Source organism: Scyliorhinus torazame, chromosome 29 (assembly GCF_047496885.1).
Source record: "Scyliorhinus torazame isolate Kashiwa2021f chromosome 29, sScyTor2.1, whole genome shotgun sequence".
In the NCBI taxonomy this organism is placed as follows: Eukaryota; Metazoa; Chordata; class Chondrichthyes; order Carcharhiniformes; family Scyliorhinidae; genus Scyliorhinus; species Scyliorhinus torazame.
The window spans coordinates 6576188-6587559 of record NC_092735.1 but is presented as its reverse complement, the minus strand read 5'-3'; the positions used below and the strand labels follow the sequence as shown (position 1 = coordinate 6587559).

At 55.8% G+C, this 11372-nt stretch overlaps 1 protein-coding gene across 1 annotated transcript in view; it reads left to right on the top strand.

Moving 5' to 3' along the window:
• The first annotated feature begins 6761 nt into the window (after positions 1–6761).
• Positions 6762–11372, top strand: part of LOC140403832 (uncharacterized) — a 54469-nt gene continuing 49858 nt past the window's right edge. The window contains exon 1 of the mRNA XM_072492005.1: positions 6762–6982. Coding sequence (XP_072348106.1) covers positions 6938–6982 — 45 coding nt within the window. The 5' untranslated portion in view covers positions 6762–6937. The remainder of the gene's footprint in view (positions 6983–11372) is intronic.

Sequence of the window (11372 nt, the reverse complement as noted above, 5' to 3'; positions counted from 1 at the left end):
ACCGAGGGGACAGTAATGTGTGTACCGAGGGGACAGTAATGTGTGTACCGAGGGGACAGTAATGTGTGTACCGAGAGGACAGTGGCGTGTGTACCGAGGGGACAGTAATGTGTGTACCGAGGGGACAGTAATGTGTGTACCGAGGGGACAGTGGCGTGTGTACCGAGGGGACAGTAATGTGTGTACCGAGGGGACAGTAATGTGTGTACCGAGGGGACAGTGGCGTGTGTACCGAGGGGACAGTGGCGTGTGTACCGAGGGGACAGTGGTGTGTGTACCGAGGGGACAGTGGTGTGTGTACCGAGGGGACAGTAACGTGTGTACCGAGGGGACAGTAATGTGTGTACCGAGGGGACAGTAATGTGTGTACCGAGGGGACAGTAATGTGTGTACCGAGGGGACAGTGGTGTGTGTACCGAGGGGACAGTAATGTGTGTACCGAGGGGACAGTAATGTGTGTACCGAGGGGACAGTGGCGTGTGTACCGAGGGGACAGTAACGTGTGTACCGAGGGGACAGTAATGTGTGTACCGAGGGGACAGTAATGTGTGTACCGAGGGGACAGTAATGTGTGTACCGAGGGGACAGTGGTGTGTGTACCGAGGGGACAGTGGCGTGTGTACCGAGGGGACAGTAACGTGTGTACCGAGGGGACAGTAATGTGTGTACCGAGGGGACAGTAATGTGTGTACCGAGAGGACAGTGGCGTGTGTACCGAGGGGACAGTGGTGTGTGTACCGAGGGGACAGTGGCGTGTGTACCGAGGGGACAGTAACGTGTGTACCGAGGGGACAGTAACGTGTGTACCGAGGGGACAGTAACGTGTGTACCGAGGGGACAGTGGTGTGTGTACCTTGGGGACAGTGGTGTGTGTACCGAGGGGACAGTAACGTGTGTACCGAGGGGACAGTAACGTGTGTACCGAGGGGACAGTGGCGTGTGTACCGAGGGGACAGTAACGTGTGTACCGAGGGGACAGTGGCGTGTGTACCGAGGGGACAGTGGTGTGTGTACCGAGGGGACAGTAATGTGTGTACCGAGGGGACAGTGGTGTGTGTACCGAGGGGACAGTGGTGTGTGTACCGAGGGGACAGTGGTGTGTGTACCGAGGGGACAGTGGCGTGTGTACCGAGGGGACAGTAATGTGTGTACCGAGGGGACAGTGGTGTGTGTACCGAGGGGACAGTAACGTGTGTACCGAGGGGACAGTAATGTGTGTACCGAGGGGACAATGGCGTGTGTACCGAGGGGACAGTAACGTGTGTACCGAGGGGACAGTAACGTGTGTACCGAGGGGACAGTGGTGTGTGTACCGAGGGGACAGTGGTGTGTGTACCGAGGGGACAGTAACGTGTGTACCGAGGGGACAGTGGCGTGTGTACCGAGGGGACAGTAACGTGTGTACCGAGGGGACAGTGGTGTGTGTACCGAGGGGACAGTGGTGTGTGTACCGAGGGGACAGTAACGTGTGTACCGAGGGGACAGTGGCGTGTGTACCGAGGGGACAGTAACGTGTGTACCGAGGGGACAGTGGCGTGTGTACCGAGGGGACAGTGGCGTGTGTACCGAGGGGACAGTGGCGTGTGTACCGAGGGGACAGTGGCGTGTGTACCGAGGGGACAGTGGTGTGTGTACCGAGGGGACAGTGGTGTGTGTACCGAGGGGACAGTGGTGTGTGTACCGAGGGGACAGTGGCATGTGTACCGAGGGGACAGTGGTGTGTGTACCGAGGGGACAGTGGCGTGTGTACCGAGGGGACAGTGGTGTGTGTACCGAGGGGACAGTAATGTGTGTACCGAGGGGACAGTAATGTGTGTACCGAGGGGACAGTGGTGTGTGTACCGAGGGGACAGTAATGTGTGTACCGAGGGGACAGTGGCGTGTGTACCGAGGGGACAGTAATGTGTGTACCGAGGGGACAGTAATGTGTGTACCGAGGGGACAGTGGTGTGTGTACCGAGGGGACAGTGGTGTGTGTACCGAGGGGACAGTGGTGTGTGTACCGAGGGGACAGTGGTGTGTGTACCGAGGGGACAGTAACGTGTGTACCGAGGGGACAGTAATGTGTGTACCGAGGGGACAATGGCGTGTGTACCGAGGGGACAGTAATGTGTGTACCGAGGGGACAGTAACGTGTGTACCGAGGGGACAGTGGTGTGTGTACCGAGGGGACAGTAACGTGTGTACCGAGGGGACAGTAACGTGTGTACCGAGGGGACAGTGGCGTGTGTACCGAGGGGACAGTGGTGTGTGTACCGAGGGGACAGTAACGTGTGTACCGAGGGGACAGTAACGTGTGTACCGAGGGGACAGTAATGTGTGTACCGAGGGGACAATGGCGTGTGTACCGAGGGGACAGTAACGTGTGTACCGAGGGGACAGTAACGTGTGTACCGAGGGGACAGTGGTGTGTGTACCGAGGGGACAGTAACGTGTGTACCGAGGGGACAGTAACGTGTGTACCGAGGGGACAGTGGCCTGTGTACCGAGGGGACAGTGGTGTGTGTACCGAGGGGACAGTAACGTGTGTACCGAGGGGACAGTAACGTGTGTACCGAGGGGACAGTGGCGTGTGTACCGAGGGGACAGTGGTGTGTGTACCGAGGGGACAGTAACGTGTGTACCGAGGGGACAGTAATGTGTGTACCGAGGGGACAGTGGCGTGTGTACCGAGGGGACAGTAACGTGTGTACCGAGGGGACAGTGGTGTGTGTACCGAGGGGACAGTGGTGTGTGTACCGAGGGGACAGTAATGTGTGTACCGAGGGGACAGTAACGTGTGTACCGAGGGGACAGTGGTGTGTGTACCGAGGGGACAGTGGCGTGTGTACCGAGGGGACAGTAACGTGTGTACCGAGGGGACAGTGGCGTGTGTACCGAGGGGACAGTGGTGTGTGTACCGAGGGGACAGTAATGTGTGTACCGAGGGGACAGTAACGTGTGTACCGAGGGGACAGTGGTGTGTGTACCGAGGGGACAGTGGCGTGTGTACCGAGGGGACAGTAACGTGTGTACCGAGGGGACAGTAACGTGTGTACCGAGGGGACAGTGGTGTGTGTACCGAGGGGACAGTGGCGTGTGTACCGAGGGGACAGTAACGTGTGTACCGAGGGGACAGTAATGTGTGTACCGAGGGGACAGTGGTGTGTGTACCGAGGGGACAGTGGTGTGTGTACCGAGGGGACAGTGGTGTGTGTACCGAGGGGACAGTAACGTGTGTACCGAGGGGACAGTAATGTGTGTACCGAGGGGACAGTGGTGTGTGTACCGAGGGGACAGTGGTGTGTGTACCGAGGGGACAGTGGCGTGTGTACTGAGAGGACAGTAACGTGTGTACCGAGGGGACAGTGGCGTGTGTACCGAGGGGACAGTGGCGTGTGTACCGAGGGGACAGTGGCGTGTGTACCGAGGGGACAGTAATGTGTGTACCGAGGGGACAGTAATGTGTGTACCGAGAGGACAGTGGCGTGTGTACCGAGGGGACAGTAATGTGTGTACCGAGGGGACAGTAATGTGTGTACCGAGGGGACAGTAATGTGTGTACCGAGAGGACAGTGGCGTGTGTACCGAGGGGACAGTAATGTGTGTACCGAGGGGACAGTAATGTGTGTACCGAGGGGACAGTGGCGTGTGTACCGAGGGGACAGTAATGTGTGTACCGAGGGGACAGTAATGTGTGTACCGAGGGGACAGTGGCGTGTGTACCGAGGGGACAGTGGCGTGTGTACCGAGGGGACAGTAACGTGTGTACCGAGGGGACAGTGGCGTGTGTACCGAGGGGACAGTAATGTGTGTACCGAGGGGACAGTGGCGTGTGTACCGAGGGGACAGTAACGTGTGTACCGAGGGGACAGTGGCGTGTGTACCGAGGGGACAGTGGCGTGTGTACCGAGGGGACAGTGGCGTGTGTACCGAGGGGACAGTGGTGTGTGTACCGAGGGGACAGTGGCGTGTGTACCGAGGGGACAGTAATGTGTGTACCGAGGGGACAGTAATGTGTGCACCGAGAGGACAGTGGCGTGTGTACCGAGGGGACAGTAACGTGTGTACCGAGGGGACAGTGGCGTGTGTACCGAGGGGACAGTAACGTGTGTACCGAGGGGACAGTAATGTGTGTACCGAGGGGACAGTGGTGTGTGTACCGAGGGGACAGTGGTGTGTGTACCGAGGGGACAGTAACGTGTGTACCGAGGGGACAGTGGCGTGTGTACCGAGGGGACAGTGGCGTGTGTACCGAGGGGACAGTGGCGTGTGTACCGAGGGGACAGTGGTGTGTGTACCGAGGGGACAGTAACGTGTGTACCGAGGGGACAGTGGCGTGTGTACCGAGGGGACAGTGGCGTGTGTACCGAGGGGACAGTAATGTGTGTACCGAGGGGACAGTGGTGTGTGTACCGAGGGGACAGTGGCGTGTGTACCGAGGGGACAGTAACGTGTGTACCGAGGGGACAGTAACGTGTGTACCGAGGGGACAGTAATGTGTGTACCGATGGGGACAGTAATGTGTGTACCGAGGGGACAGTAATGTGTGTACCGAGAGGACAGTAATGTGCGTAACAACCTGGAGGAGGGCTGTTGTTGAACAGACTGAATTGGGCCTAACTGTTTGTGGTTTAACAAACATCGATCTGTCTTCTTCCCCTCCGATAAAAACAAAATGCTTTCTCCTTTCAATAAACTTATCATTCTTCCATTTTATGTAAATAAGGGGCGGCACGGTGACACAGTGGTTAGCACTGCTGCCTCACAGCGCCAGGGTTCCAGGTTCGATTCCCGGCTTGGGTCACTGTCTGTGCAGAGTCTGCACGTTCTCCCCGTGTCTGCGTGGGTTTCCTCCGGGTGCTCCGGTTTGCTCCCACAGTCCAAAGACGTGCAGGTTAGGTGGATTGGCCGTGCTAAATTGCCCCGTAATGTTCAGTAAAGGTTAGGTGAGGTTACAGAGATAGGGTGGGGAAGTGGGCCTAGGTACGGTGCTCTTCAGCACATCAACAAGGACCTGGGGCGAAATTCTCCGGAAACGGCGCAATGTCCGCCGACTGGCGCCCAAAACGGCGCAAATCAGACGGGCATCGCGCCGCCCCAAAGGTGCGGAGCATTCCGCACCTTTGGGGGCCGAGCCCCAACCTTAATGGGCTGGTCGGCGCCAGAGGAATTTCCGCCCCGCCTGCTGGCGCAGAAATTACATCTCCGGGAGGCGCATGCGCGGGAGCGTCAGCGGCCACTGATGGCATTCCCACGCATGCGCAGTGGAGGGAGTCTCTTCCGCCTCTACCATGGTGGAGACCGTGGCGGAGGCGGAAGGAAAAGAGTGCCCCCATGTCACAGGCCCGCCCGCGGATCGGTGGGCCCCGATCGCGGGCCAGGCCACCGTGGGGGCACCCCCCGGGGCCAGATCGCCCCGCGCCCCCCCCCCAGGACCCCTGAGCCCGCCCGTGCCGCCTTGTCCTGCCGGTAAGGTAGGTGGTTTAATTTACGCCGGCGGGACAGGCGTTTTAGCGGCGGGACTTCGGCCCATCCGGGCCGGAGAATCGCGGGGGGGGGGGCCCGCCAACCGGTGCGGCGCAATTCCCGCCCCCGCCGAATATCCGGTGCCGGAGACTTCGGCAACCGGCGGGGGCGGGATTCACGCCAGACCCCGGCGATTCTCCAACCAGGTGGGGGGTCGGAGAATCTCGCCCCTGGTGTGTTGCCCGACTAATGGCGGGGGCAAGTCATGTGGCGAAACCCCCAGGAATATATTTAATCGCAGTTGGCAACCTCTGGCTGACTGGTTCCGTGGGACAGGAGGCTGTACGGCAGCCATCTTGTTGTGTCTCAGTCCTGCGCCCTGTTTGTCTGAGGCAGGATAATCAATGTGGTGCCTGTTCAGTCAATTGTCTGTGCTGAGTTTGGTTGAAGGTCCCTTAGTCGTCCATAGAATCCCTGCAGTGCTGATGGAGGCCATTCGGCCCATCTAGTCTGTAATAATCCACAGGAGGCAGGGGTACCGTCACTACACCAGTATTTATTTGCAATAACTATATCTAAGAGCAGCTCCCGACAGTGCTGCTGGCATTCCAGTCAACTTAAGACTGGTTCACAAAGCCTACGCAGGTGCTGATATGGGCCCCCTCAATGAGCGATCATTGAGGTAGCTCATACTCCAATTGGCCAACCAATAATGCCAATTGGAGGTCATTACATAATCTATACTGACCCTCTGAAAGAGCACCCTACCTAGCCACATGTCCCCCTAACCCAATACTCCATCTAATCTTTTGGACACTAAGGGCAATTTATCACGGCCAATCCACCTAACTTGCACATCTTTGGACTGTGGGAGGAAACCGGAGCACCCGGAGGAAACCCACGCAGACACGGGGAGAACGTGCAGACTCCGCACAGACAGTGACCCGAGGCCGGGAATCGAACCTGGGACCCTGGCGCTGTGAGGTGGTCTGGAAGATTGCATACCTCGTGACGTATCGCAAGGGAGATGATGGCGGTGATGTCGCTGGATTCGCAGTCCAGAGGCCCAGGCCCAGGTTCAAACCCCACCAATCGGAGAGGTGACAGGGAGGTGCAGCATGACTAGGAGGCGAGGGAAGGAAATGGGAGAGAGAGAAAGGCTCGTCTTCCAGAACGGGGGCATGCCCCTTGCTCCGCCCCGCTGCCCTTTTGCTGTGTTTCTCTGCTGTCACCACCCCGCTGCAGTTCACAGGAACAGAACCTATTATTATTTTTCCTCGCTTCTCTCCCAGGCTCTCAGACAATGACAGGAAATGTTCGCTTCCAGCCTCAGTTTCCTGTCCACGCACTAGCAGAGCAGCACAGAGCCTTGTCCCACAGCTCGATGGACCGTCCACCGCCTGCAGTCTCCTCTCCCCTGACAACCAACAGCCAGGGTGGGTGACCTCCTCAGTGACAGTGACACTGTGCTGCTCGACTGCCCGACGGCATGGACCCTGCGGTGGACTCTCTGACTCGCTCTCCCTCCTCCGTGGTGAGTACAAAACATTTATTCTCTGGCGGTGACCAAAGGTTGTACAGCAGAAGGGACTCAACCTGATTTTTGGACGCCGAGCTGGAAGTGGCGGTCGTGATTCATTCCTCTCGAATCTTGTCCATCTCTCTCAGCTGTGGGCAGCACTCATGGTGGGATGGTTTGGGGGGAGGTTGGGTGTGTGTGGGGGGGGGGGGGATCAAATCCCCACCTGGCCAGTTGAGAACAAAGCCAAGGATGATTCTCTGGTGCAGCAGTAACGAAGCGCCGCGCTGCTGCTGGTGTCTTCTATCGGACGAGGCATTGCCAGCGATGTTATTGTGGACAAGACGATGTCTTGGCCATTTCACGACGACATTGGCCAAACACCAAAAGCACTTTTTTTTTTTGCTGAATTTGTTGCTGTATTCAAATTTCTGGCCCTGGTTTCTACATTAGAACAGAGGCCACGCTTCAAAAGGACTTCATGGAGGGCGCGGTGGCACAGTGGTTAGCAGTTCGATTCCGGCCTCGGGTCATTGTCTGTGCGGAGTCTGCACGTTCTCCCCGTGTCTGCGTGGGTTTCCTCCGGGTGCTCCGGTTTCCTCCCACACTCCAAAGATGTGCAGGTTAGGTGGATTGGCCATGCTAAATTGCCCCTGAGTGTCCAAAAGGTTAGGTGCGGTAACGGGGGTAGGGTGGAGGAGTGGGCTTAAGTAGGGCGCTCTTCGGGCAGCACGGTGGCGCAGTGGGTTAGCGCAGCTGCCTCACGGCGCTGAGGTCCCAGGTTCGATCCCGGCTCTGGGTCACTGTGCGTGTGGAGTTTGCACATTCTCCCCGTGTCTGCGTGGGTTTCGCCCCCCCAACCCAAAAATGTGCGGGGTAGGTGGATTGGCCACGCTAAATTGCCCCTTAATTGGAAAATATAATTGGGTACTCTAAATTTTTTTTAAAAGTAGGGTGCTCTTAGGGATGGGCCAAATGGCCTCGTTCTGCACTGTATGTTCTATGTAGATTCTATGTAGAGGCGCAATGGGGGAAGGTCGCCGTCTAAGACCTTTCAGCCAGAGAGCACTGAGGATCTGGGAATTGTACAGAAGCCCCTCGAGCTGTATGCCAGACATGGCTTGGCCATTGTGAACATCAGGAGTATTGAAATTGTATCGAGGCACCTCAGGGAGGGACAGACTGTATGGAGACAAACAAACAAAGAACAAAGAAACGTACAGCACAGGAACAGGCCCTTCGGCCCTCCAAGCCCGTGCCGACCATGCTGCCCGACTAAACTACAATCTTCTACACTTCCTGGGTCCGTATCCTTCTATTCCCATCCTATTCATGTATTTGTCAAGATGCCCCTTAAATGTCACTATCGTCCCTGCTTCCACCACCTCCTCCGGTAGCGAGTTCCAGGCACCCACTACCCTCTGCGTAAAAAACTTGCCTCGTACATCTACTCTAAACCTTGCCCCTCGCACCTTAAACCTATGCCCCCTAGTAATTGACCCCTCTACCCTGGGGAAAAGCCTCTGACTATCCACTCTGTCTATGCCCCTCAAAGTTTTGTAGACCTCTATCAGGTCGCCCCTCAACCTCCTTCGTTCCAGTGAGAACAAACCGAGTTTATTCAACCGCTCCTCATAGCTAATACCCTCCATACCAGGCAACATTCTGGTAAATCTCTTCTGCACCCTCTCTAAAGCCTCCACATAAAATTTATTGCATTTCTCTATTTTTCAAGATGGAATATTTTGTAATGTACCTTTCCAAATGGTCTGAATAAAGTGTGCTTTTTGGGGGGAAAAATGATCGAATTGTTACAGCACGGAGGAGGCAATTCAGCCCGGGAGCAGATGCTTCAATTAGGCCCTTGGGGAGAGGAGGGGGTGGGGATGACCGCCGGGTGGCCTGGTGACCGAGGGACAGGGCTGGGCTCAGCTGTGTCCTTCGTGGTTGAGCACTGGACAAGGAGGTCAGAGGTCAATTGCTGACCACAGAGATGTACCCCGACGAGCGGCATGGTGGGGAAAGGAAAGGCTTTCATTGACGTTGAACAACCTCAGGGGACCTAATAGCACGGCCTCCAGACAATGAATCATCGGTGAATAGAATCCCCAGGGCGCAGAAAGAGACCATTTGGCCCATCGAGTCTACATCAGCCTTCTGAAAGAGCACCCCACCCATTCCCTGTTAGCCCATCTAACCCCCTGTGGGAGGACACCGGAACACCCAGGAGGAAACCCACGCAGACACGGGGAGAACGTGCAAACCACACGGTCACCCAAGGACGGCATGGAACCCAGTTCCCTGGAGCTGTGAGGCAGCGGTGCTAACCACTGTGCCACCCTCTGTGGCGGCTGCCCCAAGCTGTAGTGCGGCCCACAGCACGTAGTCCTGGCCTTTGGATTGTGCCAGCCTGCAACACTCTGTCAAGGACAACTCCTTGGAAAACCAACAAGTTTCGGGCAGACCAAAGAGAGTCTTTCTCCGAGTTGCTGATCCTCCAGCAGCAGTTGATGTTTGTCTCGGTGTGTGTCCCTGGGAACAGCCCGTCGAGCACAGAGTCCTGCGTCACGGAGCAGCTCGGGATGAACATCGACAAATACCACCTCATCTCTCTACAGACCTTCTTTGCAAAGACACATTCCACAAGGAGATGGATAACGGTCTCTGCCCCACCACAGACACCCCGAGGGCCACATGCGGATAGGGTTTCAATCCAGGACATTTAATGGTCAGTGCGGACTCACTGGATTGTCAGTGTCTCTGTTTGCAGAGATTGGGTTCCTGCGTTTGAATGTCCGTCATTTCGACCAAGTGTAAATGAGGCACGTTATGAACTCAACTAAATATCCTAAACTGGTTGTTGCTGTAGCTATCAGCGCACTCAGGTTTGGTCAGTAAGTGCTGCCCAATCGCAAAATCACATCTTTTAAAAAAACATTTAGAGTACCCAATTCATTTTTTCCAATCAAGGGGCAATTTAGCGTGGCCAATCCACCTACCCTGCACATCTTTGGGTTGTGGGGGCGAAACCCACGCAGACACGGGGAGAATGTGCAAACTCCACACGGACAGTGGCCCAGAGCCGGGATCGAACCTGGGACCTCGGCGCCGTGAGGCAGCAGGGCTAACCCACTGTGCCACCGTGCTGCCCATCACATCACATCTAACAGCAGATGGATTGTGCACGTGACAGTGAGTTAGAGCACTGTATTTTTGCTCTTGAGGCTGGGGTATATCTCAGGCCCAGCATTGCTTACGGCCTGCCCAAAAGATCTCGAGCCTCTGAGAAATGGTCAAGTTCCTCAGAGTTGTTTCGTTCCCATGCGTGAAAACGGACATTAATGGGCCAACGTCTTATTCACACCCACCTGAACATTTACCGAGTTGACACCGGCTGAATTGCAATGTTACATAGTGGTGGTAAATGGTAAATTTTCATCCTGAAGCCCAGTCACCAGCGGCTAAATCGCTGGCTTTGAAAGTAGACCAAAGCAGGCCAGCAGCACGGTTCAATTCCCGTAACAGCCTCTCCGAACAGGCGCCGGAATGTGGCGACTAGGGACTTTTCACAGTAACTTCATTTGAAGCCGACTTGTGACAATAAGCGATTTTCATATGCCTATCCAATAACCACTTCCTAAAGTGTCCGACTCCACTACCGTAGCTGGGAGTGAGTTCCACGCCCCACCCACTCTCTGAGTAAAGAACCTACCTCTGACATCCCTCCTTTATCTTCCACCATGAACCTTATGTGGTAGTATGTATTGGGGTCATGTGGGACTGGAAGCCCTAATGTCATTGGCTGACAGATCCCGGGTCCTGGTTGGCCGTTGACCTCATGCTCCGCCCTGAAGGCGAAGTATAAGAAGCCGGTGCCTTCCCCCGCAGGCCAGTTTACTATCGGGCTGCTGGGGAACAGACACGCTTAATAAAGCCTCATCGACTTCACTATATTCGTCTCATGGAGTCTTTGTGCGCTACACCTTACAGTTATGCCCCCTTGTAACAGCTACATCCACCCGAGGAAATAGTCTCTGAACGTCCACTCTATCTATCCCCCTCATTATCTTATAAACCTCTATTAAGTCGCCTCTCATCCTCCTTCACTCCAAAGAGAAAAGCCCTAGCTCCCTCAACCTTTCCTCATAAGACCTACCCTCCAATCCAGGCAGCATCCTGGTAAATCTCCTTTGCACCCTTTCCAATGCTACAACATCCTTCCTGTGATGAACGGTTACTGCCTTATCATCATGTAAGGTGATGTCCCTTTAAGACCGGGCTGGGAACCCTGGGGACTCCGCCTCTGGCTCCACCCATCTGTGAGCCATACATAAAGGGCTGCCTCATGGGCTGTGTAGCAGTCAGCACTTGTCTCAGCTCGAGCATAGTTCTTAGTCTAATACAG